Source organism: Lithobates pipiens, unplaced genomic scaffold (genome assembly GCF_037356315.1).
Source record: "Lithobates pipiens isolate NorthernLeopardFrog02 unplaced genomic scaffold, aLitPip1_a1.2 Scaffold_17, whole genome shotgun sequence".
Classification (NCBI taxonomy): Eukaryota; Metazoa; Chordata; class Amphibia; order Anura; family Ranidae; genus Lithobates; species Lithobates pipiens.
Window position 1 is genome coordinate 4,395,535 of NW_027507755.1, and position 20,631 is coordinate 4,416,165.

The 20,631-nt window shown below is 43.3% G+C and overlaps 1 protein-coding gene across 4 annotated transcripts in view; it reads right to left on the reverse strand.

Moving 5' to 3' along the window:
- AMOTL1 (angiomotin like 1) overlaps positions 1-20,631 on the reverse strand; it is a 210,507-nt gene that overhangs the window by 59,246 nt on the left and 130,630 nt on the right. For all 4 annotated transcript variants that reach the window (XM_077484950.1, XM_077484952.1, XM_077484949.1 and 1 more), the window contains one exon: positions 10,832-11,132. In XM_077484950.1, coding sequence (XP_077341076.1) covers positions 10,832-11,132 — 301 coding nt within the window. The remainder of the gene's footprint in view (positions 1-10,831; positions 11,133-20,631) is intronic.

Here is a 20,631-nt window from a genome sequence, read left to right on the forward strand (position 1 = left end):
TACGAAGTACAAACTCTTTGACCTCCTGTTGTTGGGCTTTCGATAAGGTGTCTGCTATTCCAACCTCAGGAACTAAGCAATCAGGCTGTGCTTGTGACAAAGTCTCTGCGACTAGGGATTCCCTATCCCTCCAGGCTTTCAGCAGATTGACGTGATAGATCTGCTCCGGCTTTTGCCTTCCTGGCTGTCTAACCCTGTAGTTCACCTCACTAATTTTTTCAATTACTTCGTATGGACCTTGCCATTTGGCCAGAAATTTGCTTTCAACCGTAGGGACTAGCACCAAGACCCTATCCCCCGGGGAAAAAGTACGGGTCTTGGCCCCACGGTTGTACACTCTCTGCTGTGCTAACTGCGCTTGGGTCAAATGTTCCTTTACGATTGGCATTACCTGTGCAATTCCATCTTGCATCAGGGCGACATGCTCAATCACGCTCCTGTGAGGAGAACTCTCATTTCCCCAAGTTTCCTTGGCGATATCCAGCAGCCCTCTTGGGTGTCTCCCATAGAGCAACTCGAAGGGTGAGAAACCCGTAGAGGATTGGGGTACCTCCCTAATGGCAAACATCAGATAGGGTATTAGACAGTCCCAATTCTTTCCATCTCTATCCACCAGCTTCTTTAACATTTGTTTTAGGGTTTTGTTGAATCTTTCAACCAACCCATCTGTTTGGGGGTGATACACAGATGTACGCAATTGTGTCACTTTGTACAACTTGCATAGTTCTTTCATAACCCTGGACATAAAGGGTGTACCTTGGTCCGTAAGCAGTTCCTTACAAATACCCACGCGGCTAAAAACAAGAGATAGCTCTTTGGCTATGGTTTTGGCCGAGGTATTTCGAAGAGGAATTGCTTCCGGATAACGGGTGGCATAGTCCAATATAACCAAAATATACTGATGCCCCCTAGCAGACTTCATTATCGGACCTACCAAATCCATTGCGATCCTCTCAAAGGGGACCTCAATGATAGGAAGAGGTACCAGCGGATTATGGAAATGTGGCATAGGTGCCGACTTATGACACACAGGGCAGGAGGAACAATAATTTTCTGTTTCCTTCATGACCCCAGGCCAATAGAATCTCTGCAGTACCCTCTCTCTGGTTTTCTCGGTCCCCAGATGACCTCCCAGAATGTGCCCATGGGCCAATTCTAACACCAACTTCCTGTAAGGTTTGGGCACTACAAGTTGCTCAATGGTTTCTTCTGCCCTTTGAGCCACTCGATACAGCAGGTCCCTTTCCATAGTGAAGTAAGGATAAGTGCAAGTCTTATCTGGGTTCACTAACTCGCCATCTATTTTCACCACATTTTCCCGTGCCTTTATTAGGGTGGGGTCTTTTAACTGTTCTGTGGCAAAATTTTCCCTGTGAACCTCAAGATCCGAAAACTCCACAGACGGCATGTTTTCATCTGAGGATGTTGGCTCCTCCCCAGTTTCTCGAGTTTCCCCCGCCAATACCGACAAGGGAAATTCAGGAGAGTCCTCACCACTCCCAAAGGAATTCTGGTCATCTTCCTGGTCTATAGGGGCACCAGTGGGGGGCTCAGGACAATCCCAGAGTTCCCAGAATTTTGGAAAATCCCTTCCCACAATAGCATCATGTGGTAAGTGAGACACTAACCCCACCTGGTGAGAGAGGTTACCTTTGGGGGTCTCAAAAAACACTGAAGTTACAGGATACTCTCGGGTGTCCCCATGCACACAAATAACAGCCACCTTGTTCTTCCCAGAGACCTCTGTAGTAACTAATTCAGCTTTTATCAATGTTACCAGGCTACCTGAATCCAGCAACACATCAACATTTCTACCATTAATACACATTTTACATAAATGTTTCTCAGGTCCCCGAATGGCAGTGCATGCAACTGTCACAAACAGCGACTGACGTCTCTCCCTTACAAAGTCACATTGCATAGGCTCATCCACAACTGGGCAATTGGCTGCAATATGTCCCTCTTGGCGGCAGCGGTAGCAAATAATCTTTTTCGCTGCCTCTTGCAGCCTGGGCTTCCCGGGCTGCTCCCGCCAGACCTTAGGAAGAACTCCCACTCTCTCCACCCTCACCCCTTGGAGTCATCTTACCCGCCACTGGGAATGATCTGGTCTTAGGGTGGAAAGTCCGTGAGTCCCTGGAAGAGGTGGTCAGGTTCTCTGTAGCCAAGTACCTCTCAACCAGATCCTCAAGTTTATCTGCATTTTCTGGATCTCCATGGCTTACCCATTTTTGGATGGCAGTAGGAAGAGCTCTCAGGAAACGATCCATAACAACACGTTCCACAATGTTTGGTGCGGTCAAAATCTCTGGCTGCAGCCACTTCCTGCTCAGGTGAATGAGATCATACATTTGAGACCTGGGGGGTTTTCAAACCTGAAAAGTCCAATTATGCACACGCTGAGCCCGGACGGCCAGGGTGACACCCAGCCGTGCCAATATTTCTGTTTTTAGCACCACATAGTCTTTTGCTTGGTCAGGCTCTAGGTCATAATAAGCTTTCTGCGATTCCCCAGTTAACAGAGGGGCCACCAGTCCAGCCCACTGCTCCTTAGGCCACTTTTCCCTTTCAGCAGTCCTTTCAAATGTGGTCAAAAACACCTCCGGATCATCCTCTCCAGTCATTTTTGTCAGTAAACGGCTCACACCAAAGGATGCGGTATTAGTGTAACCACTTGCCTCATTGGTCTGCGGACGTTGCTGTATTAATGTCTCTATTTGCTGTTGAAAACTCTGCTCTTGCTTCTGCAACAGGTCTATGAAGCGGGCTTCAGATCGCTGCTGGGCTTGTTGCTGAGCTTCCAGACTCTGCAGGTGAGCTTTCTGCTGAGCTTCCAGACTCTGCTGCAAAGTTGCATTTGTCTGCTGCTGGGCTGCAAGGCTCTTTTGTAAACCTGCATTTGTTTGCTGCTGATTTGCATTTGCTTGCTGCTGATTTGCATTTGCTAGAGCCAGCTGTCTCAGTATCTCTTCCATGCTGGCCTTAAAAAAAAACTGCCAAAATTCTCCACCAACTGTGAGGGGTTAGCTCGGCAGCGGGTGTGTGTGACCTCCTGGATGGGTTCACAACACAAAATCAGGCACAGCAGACAGCGTTGTAGGTGCAAAAAAAAAAAAAAGATGCAGTTTATTTATGCTACATGCAGTGAAACATATAACAGCCAAACAAAAATAAAACATGAAAATAAATCCTGGTCAGCTTGACCTCTAATTACACACTTAGATTCCCTGTCTAACAACTGAGTGCAGCCTTGTGCTGCACCAGTCCCTGTCTCTGTTGTAGAGGTTTGCCACACAGGCGTTAACTCACCGCACAGAACAGGTGTCACACTCTCCAGTCTACACAAACACAAAACTGGTTCCAGGATGGAGCCTCTCCCTAAGCATGCTGGGGTTTTTTGTAGAGGTCTTAATGAGCCCACTTACTTCAGCTGGGCTCATTAACTCTTCCCCTCTAATTGTACAAGTCTGCATAAAGCCTGAATCTGGGGCACACATATTTCCCATCCTGGATACAACCAGGTGACTTTACCTGCGTGCTGCCACAATATATATATATATATATATATATATATATATATATATATATATATATATATATATATATATATATAAACCATAGTCTGTGGATTCAATAACTTTCCTACAGACAACACTGATTTGAGTTATTTTCACCAAAGAAATTAGAAAAAACAGGTTTTGGTTCAAAATTGTCAGTCTTTTTTCTTTTATTTAGCAAATAATTAAAAAAACACAAAAAACAAACAAAAAAAAAACAGTGGTGATTAAATACCACCAAAAGAAAGCTCTAGTTGTGTGCACAAAATGATAAAAATATAGTTTGGGTACAGTGTTGCATGACCACACAATTGTCATTCAAAGTGGGACAGTGCTGAAAGTTGAAAATTTTCCTGGGCAGGAAAGGGGTAAAAGTGCCTGGGTTTCGGAGTGGTTAAAAATTCCTTTTAGTTTTAAATCTGCATCCGTAAAATTCAATGCAATATGGCAACCTGGAGGCATTCTGTACACAGTCAGTGCATAGAACTTCCCCAGAAATGGAATTTCCTGTTTGTGTGATTGGCTCACTGATTTTCCCAGAAGTCTGCACAAGATACAAGTTAGATTTCAGGCTTCCTCTGCAACAGAAATTGCATTTTGGTGAGATACTCTCAAAGGGTTAATCGCTTCTAAAGGGATGCAGACACTGCAGGTCCAGATGCGGGGCCCTCAGATGTCAAGGCGCCCTCAGGGGTCCGGAGGCAGGGCTTGCAAAGGTTTGGGGGTGGGACTCACAAAGGTCTGGAGGCCAGGGCTTTCAGCGCTCCTACTCCGATCTCAGTTCCGCGCATACTGGCTGGGTCAGAGCAGCAGTGGAGTTCCTGGGTCCACTCTGCTGGCCGGGGAATACAGCAATGTGTTTCTGCGCTCACTAGTGTTATCATGGGACCCCAAATTGAGGGCTCAAGGGGCAACTTTGGTGAGCCCCCCGACAATGACATGTCCCAGGGCAGCTGCCCCTTTTTGCCCTGCGTTAAAGATGACCCTGCTTCCACCATGACAATGACCCAAAGCACACAGCAAAAATGACCACATAGTGGTTGAAGGAGAAAAGGGTGAATACCCTTGCATTGCCTAGTCACAGCCCAGACTTAAACCCCATTGAAAATCTGTGAAATAACTTGAAGACGCAAGGATTTTTTTCATTAGGTTTTCTATCTTATATCTATTGAAGCACTTTTATATATATTTCAGTTTGATATCTATGTCCCACATTGATGCCAGGAGTCACAATTGGTGGATCCAGTGCTGCAAAACAGCAGTCATGTTTTCCTGACACTACCACTCACAGCAGGCTTCAGGCTAGACAGTCAATAGGATCATGTTACCCAGCCAGTGACATGGACACCAAGAGAATGACCCCTCTTCTTCTGAAGAGAAAAAGATGAAAGACTTGGGACCTGGGGCATCATGTGACAATAGATTAAGCCAGCTTTATACTGGCTCAATTTTTGTCTCATCTGACTATAACACATTTTTCCATTTGGCCTCAGAATCTTCAAGGTGTCTTTAAGGTGGTCAGATGAGACTAAAATTGAATTATTTGGCCTCAACACCAAACGATATGTCTGGCAGAAATCCAATACAGCTCACCATCCAAATAACACCATTCCTACAGTAAAGCATGGAGGGGGTAATATCCTGTTATGGGGCGTTTCTCTGCAGCAGGGACTGGAGCACTTTTCAGGATAGAAGGAAAATGGATGGGGCAAAATGCCATCAAATTCTTGAGCAAAATCTGCTGCCCTCTGCCAGAAAATTGTCAATGGGTAGAAACTTGGGATGCACCGATACCATTTTTTTTACAATGAGTACGAGTACCAATACTTTTTTTTTTTTAAGTACTCGCCGATACCAACCGCAACGGTTTTGTTTTAACTTCAGCTGTCGGCAATGGTACAAAGCATTGAAAAGTTATTTACAAATTAAATAAATAGATTTTTTTTTTAAATTTAGCGCTTTTTCAATGTGAAATGTGTAAATATATGTTAATATATATGTGTTAAAATATTCACTAACAAAGCAAACAAAAAAAAAAAGCAAACAAACAAAAAAGTTTTTATTGTTTATCGTTTATAAAATAGACGTGAACAAAAGAAAAAAAAAAGCAGGAAAATAATTAAATGGAGGAGAATAGGGAGTTCATTAAGGCTGATTAGAGTAAATTAGGGGTTATTAAGGGGTAAAACTGAGGAACATTTGTTCATCCCTTTGATCTGCAGATGAAGAAACTGAAATTTACAAGAAGAAACAATGGGGGTTATTTACAAAAGGCAAATACATTTTGCACTGAAAGTGCAGTCGTCCTAAATCTGAGGGGTAGATCTGAAATGAGGGGAAGCTCTGCTGATTTTATCATCCAATCATGTGCAAGTTAAAATGCTGTTTTTTATTTTCCTTGTATGTCCCCCTCGGATCTACAGCAACTTTACTTCCAAGTGTACTATCAGTGCTCTTTCAAGGGCACTTGCAGTGCAAAGTAGGTTTTCCTTTAGTAAATAACCCCCAATGCTTCTTTTTATTTTATTGTTTCAGGGCTGAGCAATGTTGTTAATAAACATTGCCGGCTGCTTTTTTTTTTTTTTTTTGACAGCTCCAATTACCAGACTTATTTAACATTGGGGAGACCCCCCTGACAGCTCAAAGAACTGAGCCTGAAAGTATGGGTTTCAGGTATCGGTGCATCTGTACGAGTACCGATACTTGTGCAAATACTCGGTATCAGCATCAATACCAATACCGATACTAGTATCGATGCAACCCTAGTAGAAAGTTTACCTTCCACCATGACAATGACCCAAAGCACACAGTAAAAAGGAGCATATAGTGGTTGAAGGAGACGAGGGTGAATGTCCTTACATTGCCTAGTCACAGCCCAGATGTAAACCCCATTGAAAATCTGTGAAATGACTTGAAGACTTCAGTCCACAAACGGTCACCAGCAAATTTAACTCTCTGCAAAGAAGAGTGGGCAACTTTTGCAAAGTCTAGAAGTGCAAAGTTAGTAGAGACATACAGCGTTAATGCACACTACAGGCATACCCCACTTTTAAGTACACAATGGGGTTTTATTTACTAAAGCTGGAAAGTGCAAAATCAGGCTCTCTTCTGCATAGAAACCAATGAGCTTCTAACCCCAGATTGTTCAATTAAGCGTTGGTAATAAAACCTGGAAGCTCATTGGTTTCTATGTAGAAGTGAGCCTGATTTTTCACTTTCCAGCTTTAGTAAATAAACCCCATTGTGTACTTAAAAGTGGGGTATGCCTATATTGAAGAGTTGATCTGTTTTTCTGTTGGAAAATTTCTATTGGATCGGAGCTGCAGGCTCCCTGCAGACAGAATACAAAGATACAGCCTGGAGGATTCCCCCATCCACCTCGAATGTGTAGATAGGAGAAATTGGGTCGTTTTTCTTCATTCAACCTGCTGATTAAATGGAAAAAAAAACCCCACTTATCTATGGTCAGCCTTGGCGTGACCAGCAGGATTAGAGAAGAAGTAGAAGACATTTGGCTGGAAAAGGGAGACTTTACAGGGCATGAACAAGGGGGCCCCATCACAACTGTGACCTTGGTAAAATCTTGTTTCCTACTCTGCAATCAATCCAGCCCTCAGCCAGACTTGGAAGCGGCGGAGATGTCTGAACATGGTTCCATAAAAAAAAAAAAGAAGCCGTTTCAAAAAACGCACACACACACAAAACTTGATTTTTTTTCTTAAAGAACTTTTTAAAATTAAAAGGAAAAGTTCTCCATACAGCAAGAAAATATGAATCTATCCAGTCTGCAGCTGTAGAGAAAAAACAAAGACAAATCCTTAAAAGGCTAAAGAGTCACTCAGCAGGCTGGATTTCCCATAACTTATCAGGTCAATAAGTAGGCTCCTGCCAAGTTAAGTGCAGTTATTCTGAGCCGGTGACTGAAATCTCCCCTCCAGGAGTCCTCTGGATCAGGCTTTCTGGTACAATTATCTTATCATTGCATACGAGTCACTGTCAATTCCAGTTCAAAGAGCAGTGCTGGTGACGTGCCAAACCAAACAGGGAGCCAGGCCACATCTGTAGCTCTCTGCTTACACTTCACAGGGTTACTGCGCTGATTACGAGGACTTTGCGCACAGGTCGCGGTTGGTGTTTACAGGCTAGAGCACCAGTGGCTGGACCCCTCAGGAAATTGGGAGCAGATGTTAGCTGAGCAGGATTAGAACTGTGTGAAAGCTTAGTCCACAAAGCAAATGAATCCAGTGAAGGTACTCACTGTAATCTCAGCACTAGATAATATATACTCACTGGCCACTTTATAAGGTACACCTTGCTATTTCTGGGCTCCCCTTTTGTCTTCAGAACTGCCTTCATTATTCGTGGCAGAGATTCAACAAGGTGTTGGAAACATTCCTCTGAGATTTTGGTCCATATTGACGTGATAGCATCAGACAGTTGCCTCTGATTTGTCAGCTGCACATCCATGATGTGAATCTTCCATTCCACAACATCTCAAAGGTGCTCTATTGCAGTGGTCATCAGCCCTGTCCTCAGGGCCCACCAACAGGCCAGGTTGGCAAGATAACTGAAATACATCACAGGTGATATGATTTGCTGCTCAGTGATTGAAGTATTCTAGTCTGCATCTCCTAAAGGTAATACATAAAACCTGGCCTGTTAGTGGGCCCGAGGACAGGGTTGATGACCACTGATCTATTGGATTGAGATCTGGTGAGTGTGGAGGCCATTGGAGTACAGTGACCTCATTGTCATGTTCAAGAAACCAGTGGTGAGATGATTGGAGCTTTGTGACATGGTGCATTATCCTGCTGGAAGGAGCCATCAGAAGATGGGTACACTGTAGTCATAAAGGGATGGACATGGTCAGCAACAATACTCAGGTAGCTGAGGCAATTAAACGATGCTCAACTGGTACTAAGGGGCCCAAAGTGTGCCAAGAAAATATCTCCCATACCATTACACCACCAGCCGGAACCATTGATAGAAGACAGGATGCTTTCATGTTGTTTATGCCAAATTCTAACCATATGATCTGAATGTTGCAGCTAAAATCGAGACTCATCAGACCAGGCAACAATTTTCCAATCTTCTTTTGTTCAATTTTGGTGAGCCTATGTGATTTGTAGCCTCAGGAGTGGCACCCAGTGTGGACTTCTATTGCTGTAGCTTCAAGGTTAGATGTGTTGTGCATTCAGAGATAATAGTCTACATACCTTGGTTGTAACAAGTGGCTATTTGAGTTCCTTTTGCTTTTCTATGATCTCAAACCAGTCTGCCCATTCTCTTCTGACCTCTGACATCAACAAGGCATTTTTGTCCACACAACTGCCGCTCACTGGATATTTTCTCTTTTTACTGACTATTCTCTGTAAACCCTAGAGATAGCTGTGCGTGAAAATCCCGGGAGATCAGCAGTTTTTGAAATACTCAGACCAGCCCGTCTGGCACCAACAACCATGCCACGTTCGAAGTCACTTAAATCCCTTTCTTTCTTTCCCATTCTGATGCTCAGTTTGACCTTCAGCAAGTCATCTTCACCACATCTAGATATCTAAATGAATTAAGTGGCTGCCATGTTATTGGCAGATTAGTAATTTGTGTTACCAAGCAATTTAACAGGTGTACCTAATAATGTGGTCGGTGTGTGTATTTCTCCATTGCCTAGTGCTGCTGTGCTACATTTACTAAACTGAGAAAGACGTTTTCTTCAAATCCAGCCCAATATTTCCTTTGTCTTTGCTTATTCAATTCTGCATCTTTTGGTAAGAGGTAATTGAGTCTTCAACATTGGCAGCACAGTGTGGCATTTTCCAGGTAACTGTCCCCTACATGCCCTTAAGATCTAAGTAATTCTTATAAGCACTAGGGTCCTCGGTTCAAATCCCAACCAAGACACTACCTGCATGGAGTTTGCATAGGTTTCCTCTCACACTCCAAAGGCATGCTAGTAGATTCATTGGCTCCTGTCTAAATTGACCTTAGTATGTGTATGTATATATGTGAAGTAGGGATCTTAAATTGTAAGCTGCTTGTGGATAGTTAATGATGTTAATGTGCAACATGAAAAGCTCTGCGTAAATTGGCGGCACTATATAAATGCCATAAATAAATCAATAAAATTAAAGCACACCCTAACACATACCCAACATGGTCTCTATGTCTCAAAATACAGTTCTGATCTGTGAACAGAGATGCTTTTACTGCCCATGATGTATTATACAGTAGATCCTTTTCTCTACAGTAAAGCCATGTACAACGTTAAAAGCTGAATTCTAAGAATTCAGACACTTTCTAGAATTTGCTGGTTTACTATGGGTTAAGTCCAAGGAGGTGCATGTCACCTTGTGGACTTTTCTCTAGAAATTAAAAATGATGGTTTTACTGAGCGCAGGGAGTACAACTATTTCTACACTCCTGGTGCTCTGATAAGAGAGATACTGCCTTCTCTTTACAGCAGCGGCTTTGCCCGCCCCTCCCCTCTGCTGCCTATTCACAGAAGGCTTTAGTATTTTATGAATGAGTTCAAATAATACAAAGCACTCTGTGACTGGGCAGGAGGAAGGGGGGGGGGGGGTGGTCACAGTGGCTGCATACAACTCTGCAGCTGCAGCGACCAGGAGATCCAGCATTGGAGTGGCAGAAGTACAGCAATAACTATACTCCCAGCGCTCAGTAAAAGTTATGTAACTGTAAATTAAAGAGATAGGTCCACAAAGTGGCATGCACCTTGTCGGACTTAACTCATGATAATCCAGAACAATTTAGAGAGGGGCTGAATTCCTGGAGTTCAGCTTTATAGCTGATGTCTTGACAAACAGCTAAATGCACAAAGGATTTATATTTCTGCCCATCCATTCCTTAGATTTACACAGCACAGCCCTGTCCAGCAGGGCAGGAGACCTGACTTTTCTCTACTGTAGTGAAGTATTACAACTGGGCCTTGTCTCTGCCAAAGACTGCGAATGGACAATGAAAGGGGAAGAAGCAGACTGAGCTCATCTCTCTGTCACTCTACACTTTCCTACTAGCCTGTCTTTTGTTAGCACGTGAGATTTGAAGCACAACTGACCAACTCCTCGCAGTGCTTTTCCCTCTCCCAGTCTGAGTACTGCTGGACAGGGACTGAAGAAGGCTATTTGATACCAAGTCAATAGGTATGTTCACTTCTTACATAAAAAAAAAAAATAATGATTTATTAATGGACACCAAGCTGTATTCATTTGTTTTATCTGCATGAAATACAGCTTAAATAAAACACGTGGATAGCATACCTTTTGAAGTTTGTCTGCTTTTACATAGCAGATCTCCAGCTGCTGTTTCAAGGTTCCATTCTCCTTGGTTAGGATCTCCACCATCTGGTGTGCCCGTTCCACAATGGTGAAAGCCTCTGGCGGGAGTGGCTGGATGGGTGATGGGGATGGCGATGGCGTTGGGTGGGATGTCATCCCCATCGGGAATAATGGCAAAGAGGATGAGTGCAAAGAGCTACTGATGGAGGATGCTTGGGAGGACATGGGGCTGTGGTGCTGCAGCGGGACAGATGGGAAGGGAAGCTGAGGAGGCTGCTGCCGGCTGCAAATGAAAGAAAACAAAAAATGTAAAGATGAAAAGTCAGCGCTGGGACATTATCTTTAGAGAGTGCTGAAATGAGCAGATTTAAAAATGAACATATTGTTTTTTTTTTCGTACACTGCAATGCATGTGGGAGTTGCACCATCTCTCAACTCATGCATGCTCATTGTGCTGTGCTCTGCAACGTAAAGGTGACCTCTGCTTTGGCTGGCTGTATAGCTTAACAACCACATCTCCTTCCACTGATTTATAGCGGCACTCCAGAACAACATCAAAATATTGTATGCCAACTGATTTAGCTAAGAAGCTAGCCTTCTGCCATTCTCCTTGTGGAACTGTCCCCCCCCCCAAAAAAAGTACAGAAAAATGCCTGTTGATTTGGAATTATGTGGGTTTTCAACGTTCTTTTTGCTAGACTAAATAATATTGTTACAGTATAGTCATAAATGAAGCCTACAAACACTGTTTTCAGGCTTTATTCACACAGGTGCTGCTGTCAGGGGTTTGAAGGGGTTGACTGGTTGGGAGGTGGGGTATAACATCACATCAAATACCAATGGCCTCCTTATAAACCCATTGTCATTTGGAATTTTTCTGTACTCTTTTAGGGCATACAGTGGGTAAAATAAGTATTGAACACGTTACCATTTTTAAAAGGTAAATATATTTCTAAAGGGGTTTTAGAAATTACATTTTGAACAAATCGGTAACAACTCATGCAATCCATGCAAAACAAATAAGTTCAGAAATAAAGTTATGTGTAATAAAATGGAGAGAAAGGGGAGTGCGAAAGGGCATTGACAAGTCAAGGCACCAGCTGAAATCTATCAGTAATTAGAAAGCAATCCTGTTCCTTGTCACTGAAAATTTATATTAGCTGGTTCAGTCTCAACTGATGGCCTATAAAAATGTGTCTCATCACCAAGGAAACCTCTCATGATGGGTAAAAGCAAAGAGATCTCTCAAGATCTTCACAACCTTATTGTTGCAAAACATACTGATGGCATTGGTTACAGAAGGATTTCTAAACTTCTGAATGTTCCAGTGAGCACTGTTGGGGCCATATTTACAGAAGTTGAAAGAACATAATTTCACCATACACCAACCACGACCATGTGCTCCTCACAAGATTTTGTGGAGAGCTTCAGAAAGATCTGGAATTAGCAGGTATAATTGTTTCAAAGAAAACAATAAGTAACACACTCAACGGCCATGGCCTGTATGCACGCTCACCATACAAGACTACATTACTAAAGAAAAAGCATGTTGAAGCTTGATTAAAGTTTGCTGCACAACATTTAGATAAGCATGTGAAACACTGGGAGAATATCGTCTGGTTAGATGAGGCCAAAATTGAACTCTCTGGGTGCCATAATACACACCATGTTTGGAGGTCAAATGGCATTGCACATCACCCCAAAAACACCCCCATACCAACAGTGAAGTTTGGAGGTGGAAACATCATGGTATGGGGCTGTTTGTCAACAGACGGTACTGGCAAACTTCATATCATTGAAGGAGGGATGAATGGAAAAATGTAACAAAACATTATTAATAAAAAAATCTGCCATCTACCAGGATGATGAAGATGAAACAAGGGCGGACATTTCAGTAAGACAATGATCCCAAACACAAAGCCAAGGAAACTCTCAATTGGTTTCAAAGAAAGAAAATAAAGCTGCTAGAATGGCCCAACCAATCACCTGACTTGAATGCAATAGAAAATCTATGGAAAGTACTAAAGATCAGAGTTCATAAAAGAGGCCCATGGAACCTTCATGATTTGAAGACTGTGTGGAAGAATGGGCAAAAATCACACCATACAGGAGGCGTCTTGAAGCTGTCAAATCTGTCAAATTGAATTTTGGGGCATTTAGAAAAAAAAAAAAAAAACTAAAGCCCACAGTTACAGTCATATTGCGCAATCAATGTTAGGTTTATCAACAACTATATAGCATAAGTGTATACCTAAACATAACATTTTGTTTGTAAGCAGTCAGAAGGCCCTTTGTGCTGGTAAGTTTTGTTGATCCAAATTTCGTCCCACAGGCCAAATCTAGCCTGGTCAAGATTTTATCCAGCTTGCAGCTAGGGTCAATGGCTTCTCACACAGGTCTTCAGGTGTGCCTATAGTCTCCATATCGCTCCAACATGCACACCCCTTCTGGTTTCTGGGGCAGGTTTCCCGGGCAGGTTTCCCTGGCAGCGCTGCCATTGTATTATCATTGGCTGCTAGGATGGCTGGCATCCAAACAACTAATCATCTGCTTTCCCCAGGATTTAGATGAGGGTAGCATTTCCTCTGTCCTAACCTGCTCTGGCTGCTGCTACAGCTACATTCTTGGGTGGCCTCTCAAGTTTCCTAGCCATGCCATAAGGATTGACTTTGATAGGGATTCTGATGTAAGGGGATGTTTGTTATGTGATAAGATGAGGCACTGAGATCTTGAGGAATGTAGAATTCAGCTTTATTTGAGTAGAATAGCATACATGTGTGAGAACAGGATTCCAGGAGAGAGCAGAGAGAAATAAAAACATCCTTTTTGTGCAGAGAATATACAAGCATTTATAAACACAGTGATGCTAGCTATCACTACAGCGCCATCTATAGTTCGGAGTGCATAGTAGATGCTGTTGCGGGAGTTTGATGAAGACCCTAATGTAAGGGGGGGCTCTTATGCAAAGAGGAGCTTTATTGAGAACCCGGATGTAGGTTGGTTTGTTTTTCTAAAGTTCTCCCTCTCTTTTTCTGAATCATATCATGTCGATTACACAAAGTGCCAAGTAAAACTTATTCATTAATTTACATTTTATTCATTTATGAAACTGAGTTTTATTGGTCTGTGAATATTTGAAAAGTATAGGATGAGCCCTTATACTAAAAAGTTTGGAGACCCCGGTCTAAAAGATCAAATCTAGACTTGTGTGTTCCTAGGTTAGAAATAAACCAAGATTGATTTCCCTGGGCTTTTACAGCCATAATTAAATTACACTTGACAGCTGAGACAGTATTAGGCAAGCCATACATGGGTCGAATCTCGGCCTGTTCAGGAACCAGCTGAGATTCAAACTGTGTATGGACAGGCTGAATGTACCAAGTTGATCCATCGCCTGCCCTCCCACTGAGAGAAGACAGTGGCCCAGCAGGAGGGATTCCCACATCAACACTGTCTGTGTGGATGGGGGAATCAAGCGTATTTTTGTCCTGCAACCCATGGTTGCAGGAAAGAAATTCAGTCCTTGTATGGCCGCCCTTAGTAAATCCTCTAGCAATGTTTAACCACTTAATAACCGCCCTATAGCCAAATGACGGCTACAGGGCGGTTTCTTATCTCTCGGAGGCCGTCATATGACGTCCTCCCAGAATTCTGCTCTCGTGCACCCCCTGGGGCGCGCACTCGAGAGCATCCGTGACCGCCGGGTCCACAGGACCCGGCGCATCACGGATCACGGTAAACGGCTGCTCATAGCGGCCGTTTACCACGTGATCGCTCCGTCAAATGACGGAGTGATCACTTGTAAACAAACCGGCGTCATGTTATGACGCCGGTTCCTCCCTCCCCCTCTCTGTACCGATCGGAACAGCGGAGGGGGAAGAGATCGGTGTCAGCAGCGATGTGGGCTGCATCTGCAGTACCCACATCGCTGCTCACCGAAAATTAACCCCTCAATTCCCTGCAAATACTCTGCAATACCCTGCAACACTCTGCAATACCCTGCAACACTCTGCAACACTCTGCAACACTCTGCAACACTCTGCAACACTCTGCAACACTCTGCAACACTCTGCAATACCCTGCATTACTCTGCAATACCCTGCATTACTCTGCAATACCCTACAATACCCTGCAATACCCTGCAATACTCTGCAATACTCTGCAATACTCTGCAATACCCTGCAATACCCTGCAACGCTCTGCAATACCCTGCAACGCTCTGCAACACCCGCCAATACCCTGCAACACCCGCCAATGCTCTGCAACACTCTGCAATGCTCTGCAACACTCTGCAACACCCGCCAATACCGTGCAACACTCTGCAATGCTCTGCAACACCCTCCAATATCCTGCAATGCTCTGCAACGCCATACTCTGAGATACCCAGCCATACTCTGAGATACCCAGCCATAGTTGGTGATACCCTGCAATACCCAGCCATAGACACCCCCCCCTCCCGCCGCCCTCCGGTGCTTCTACCGACTCGCCAATACGATCAAATCCAGAATCTTTTTTTTTTTTTTTCAGGCTTCCCACTTTAGAGATGAGATGCGGGGTCTTATTGACCCCATATCTCACTGTAAAGAGGACCTGTCATGCCATATTCCTATTACAAGGGATGTTTACATTCCTTGTAATAGGAATAAAAGTGATAAAAAAAATTATTTTTGGGGAAAAAAATGTCAAACTAAAATAAAGTAAAATGAACAATAAAATATATATTTTTTTTAAAGCGCCCCTGTCCCCATGTGCTCGCATGCAGAAGCGAACGCATACGTAAGTCCCGCTCACATATGAAAACGGTGTTCAAACCACACATGTGAGGTATCGCTGCGAACGTTAGAGCGAGAGCAATAATTCTAGCCCTAGATCTCCTCTGTAACTCAAAATATATAACCAGCAAAAAAAAAAAATTAAATCGTCGCCTATGGGGATTTTTAAGTAGCGACGTTTGGCGCCATTCCACGAGCCTGTGCAATTTTGAAGAGTGACATGTTAGGTATCGATTTACTCGGTGTAACTTCATCTTTCACATTATGCAAAAATTGGGCTAACTTTACTGTGTTTTTTTTTTTTTTTTTTTTAAGCACAAAACTTTTTTTTCAAAAAAAAAAAGCATTCGAAAAATTGTTGCCCAAATACCGTGCGAGATAAAAAGTTGCAACGACCACCATTGTATTCTCCAGGGTGTTTGCTAAAAAAACATATATAATGTTTTGGGATTCTATGTAATTTTCTAGCAAATAAATGATGATTTATACATGTAGGAGAGAAATGTCAGAATTGTCCTGGGTGCTCCAGAATGCCTGATGGCGCTCCCTGCATGTTGGGCCTCTGTATGTGGCCACACTGTGTAAAAGTCTCACACATGTGGTATCGCCGTACTCGGAAGTAATAGCAGAATGTTTTTTGGGGTGTAATTTGTGGTATGCATATGCTGTGTGAGAAATAAACTGATAATATGACAATTTTGTGAAAAAAAAAAAAAAAAAGTAAAAAAAATCTTGATTTTGCAAAGAATTGTGGGAAAAAAATGACAACTTCAAAAAACTCATCATGCCTCTTACTAAATACCTTGGAATGTCTTCTTTCCAAAAAGGGGTCATTTGGGGGGTATTTGTACTTTTCTGGCATGTTAGGGTCTCAAGAATTGAAATAGGCCGTCAGTCCTTCAGGTGTGATCAATTTTCAGGTATTGGCACCATAGCTTGTGGACTCTATAACTTTCACAAAGACCAAATAATATCCACCAATTTGTACTTATATTTACCAAAGATATGTAGTGGTATAAATTTTGGCCCAAATTTATGAAGAAAAAATTACTAATCTGCTAAATTTTATAACAGAAACGAAGAAAAATTAATTTTTTTACAGAATTTTCTGTATTTTTTCTTTTATAGCACAAAAAATAAAAAACCCAGCGGTGATTAAATACCACCAAAAGAAAGCTCCATTTGTGTGAAAAAAAGGACAAAAATTTCATATAGGTCCAGTGTTGCATGACTGAGTAATTGTCATTCAAAATGTGAGAGCACCAAAAGCTGAAAATTGGTCTGGTTATTAAGGGTGTTTAAGTGCCCAGTGGTCAAGTGGTTAAGCTCCTCACACCAGTGATGCTTTGGAGATATGACATTGGTGACCCTTTTTTCACTTGAAGCTGCTTTTAACTATCTTGAACCCATTCCTGTAACCCAACATTAGGTGGGAACATGATATTAGATATTGTGGAAAAGAGATGAATCTTTCATATGAATTGTCCAAAAAAATATTTTTTAAGAAAAGTATTTCTTGCACATCCACTGCAGAAATATGGAGGCAGTTGACAGTGACCCCTTCTCCGATCCAGGGCTCAGTGAGAGGCCAGCACGGTGGTCACGTGACCTCCCCGCCTGACATCAGAGGGAGAGTAGCAGAGCAGCCGGGAGTCATGTGGCTGCCCTGAAGATATGTGAAAAAAAAGGTATTTAGAGGCATTGATTTAAAAAAAACACTTAGCCCTTGTACACACGGACGGAGATTCCGATGGAATGTGTCCTATTGGACCGTTTTGTCGGATAACCCGACTGTGTGTGGTCTCTATCGGACTGTTTCCGTCTGAGTATCCGATGGACCAAGTTTTCCAACTTGTTTGTAAAATTTTCCGACAAAATGCTCCGATCGGACCTACTCCGATCATGTGTAGCCTACTTCGACGGACAAAGTGCAACGCATGCTCAGCTCAAATTCCTAGACCAATGCTATTGGCTACTAGCCTGAACGTAGTCCCGTCGTAGCGAAATAACGTCATCACGTTATGTACAATTGGATTTTCCGACAACTTTGTCCGACCATGTGTATGCAACAGTTTCGGACAAAATCCGTCAGAGAAAATACAACGGATTTGGTTGTCAGAATGTCCGACCGTGTGTACAAGGGCTAAGGCTTCATGTACACGGGACGTTGTTCAACCTCTCCTGAACGATTTAACTTGACAGCTAGAAACCGCGCCTCGAAGCGTTTGAAAAAAATAGCCAAAAATAGCCAAAAATGAAAAACGCCTGTAAAGCAAACGTGGCTAAACGCAAGTTGCCGCGTTTGAAATGCCTCTAAATTCAGCTTCTGAAAGTATTTTTTTGGGTTACATAAAAAGGCTCTAAACGCAACTGCTTAGCGATGACTATAAACGACCCTGTGTACATGTACTGATAACAGGAGAGCAGTTGAAAAAAATGCCCAACTGCTCCTAAACATCCGTTTACCAGCAGCAGTGTACATGAGGCCTTACAGAATGTGTTATTGCTGCCTACAAGAGAGGGCCAGGCAGTGAAATCACTTATTTGGGTTACAAACACTTTATGTACATAGCCCAGAGTAATCTATATGAGACAACTAAAAATCACTTTACTTGGTCAAAAACCAGTACCAGATGTAATCTGACTGGTAGGTACATGCAGTGCACTTTGCACTTTATTCCTAGGAGTTTTTATTGAATAGGCTTGTATGTATGCAGAATAAACAGACAATGAAATCACGTTAGCTGGCTTATACTAGCCAGTCATGCCAATCAGTTTTGGTAGGGATTCAGTGCATGTATGGAAAGCTAAAATCAGTTGTTGTGTTAACAAAACTGTAATATTTTTCAGCTTACCAGTAGTAAAATGTGCTGGTTGCATAGGGGTTCAACCTTACCAGTGGCGTAACTAGAACCTTCAGGGCCCCGATGCAAGAAACCATGACGGGCCCCCTGAACCCCAGCCAGGGCCCTTCCCTCCGAGTCCGGCGGTGGAACTCCAGGGCGTGGTCACAGGTATGACCTTTGTGAGCCCTGTAGTTCCACCACTGGTTGGGGAGAACAGACATCGGACTGAGCGGCAATGCATGGAGCAGGAGAGGGGTACTCTGAGGACACAGGTCATGCAGGGAATGCACAACTAAAGAGCAGCCAGTGCGATAGTAGAGCATGGAGCTCTGCTAGTCACCCTCCGCTTCCAGCCACCCGTGTGCATGGTGCACTGGTACCCCTAGCTGCCTATGCTGCTGCCGGCCATATGTAGAGGGGGCTGCATGGGCCCCCTGCATCACAGGGCCCGGTTGCGGTCGCAACTGCTGCACCCCCTATAGTTACGCCCCTGAACCTTACCCTGGGCCTGTTCCACAATGGTCTCCCTCCTCTCCTCTTTTGCTGACTGCTGCGGGGCATATTTCAGAATGGAGAGTGGGAGGAAGGGGCTGGTAAATATGTAATTTATGGGCACCTTCCTTTTCTGATCTGTATTGATCACTCACTGTGTTCATGCATAACTGAAGCATAGTGCACATCGTTTACTATGCTTCAGTTTGTGAATGACCAGGAAGTTGCTCAGCACAGAGAACCTCACAGTAATTCACTGTGCAGTGTAACTGAGCCTGCAGAGAAAGGGACTGGGGAATCTCTGCCCTCAGTCCCTTTCCCCATCTCAAAAGTGAGACATTGGGGGTCTCTTGAGACCTTAGATTTTTCACCAAAGCCTCCCAATGGTGTTCCTAAAAAAATTGTAAAAAATAAATAAAGCAAATTGTAAAAAAATAAAAAAATTGTGTAAAATATAATATTAAAATAAAAAAACTACTGACACCATCCACTGCCCTACTGACACCAATCTCTGATCTACTGACACCAACAACTGCCCTGCTGACACTGTCCACGTTTTAATACATTTTAAAATGTATTTATAAGAGTGTATGTGTTTGTGTGTGTATGTATGTACAGTATCTGCAATAAGCTTCTCACACCTATAGCTGGTTGCATTCATTTCTTTTTTTCCCCAGGCTTTTCTTCCTTTTGGTTTTCACCTGTTGATCCTGCCAGTAGCACACTTCCTGTCCTAGAGTGACATCACCCACTCATACTGTATCTATGAAGTAGTAGCATTGTAACTAGGGTTGCCAACTTTTGATCAAGTCAAACCCGAACACTTTAGTGACGCACAGCAATGTTTATGTTTATGGTATAAACTAGCAAAATATATGTATATTAAATAACATTTCTAATCATATGAAGTTAATAACCAGAGTCCCCCTTTACATCAGAGTTCACAGAGTTCCCTTTCCCTGTAAGGGGAGACTCTGCAGACTCTGATGTAAGGGAGAACTCTAGGGCCTCTAACATAAGGGATGCTCTGGAAAACCTGATTTAAGGGGAAACACTGAGAACTCTGATGTACAAAGAAGACTCTGATGTAAGGGGAAACACTGTGGCCTCTGGTGTAAACTGGAACTCTGATGTAAGGGGTGCTCTGGGAACCCTGATTTACCTTAGTGTACTTACTCAGAGGCAGGAAAGAAAAGGGGGGTGAGACTTTAATCACAGACAGAGATGGATGGTGAGCTCACTCACCCTTTGGCAGCAACTCTCATCTAGATGTATCTGAGGCTGCTTGACTTCAAATTTCCGGCCCCAACTTTTCTTTTCTGAGGCACAGCACCGGGGACTTGAGTGAGAGCAGACAGAGCCCTCTCTCCTCTCCCATCTGTGTGTTTTTTGGGGGGGGGGGGGTGTTAGTGCTGCCTTTGGGCAGTGTAAAGGAGTGTAACAGACACTCTCAGCTGAGACAACTGCAGCCAGCAATCCTGCTGGGAAGCCATAGTCCAGTCTAAATAATGTGTCTGGGTTTCAGACAGTCTGAAACCCGGACATATGATTCCAAACCCAAACTGTCCGGGTGAATCCTGGACAGGTGGCAACCCTAATTGTAACCCTAGTACAGGAAATGTGGCATAACTACAGAACACCTCCCCTTTTCTTTTCTCCCTAACATAGATAG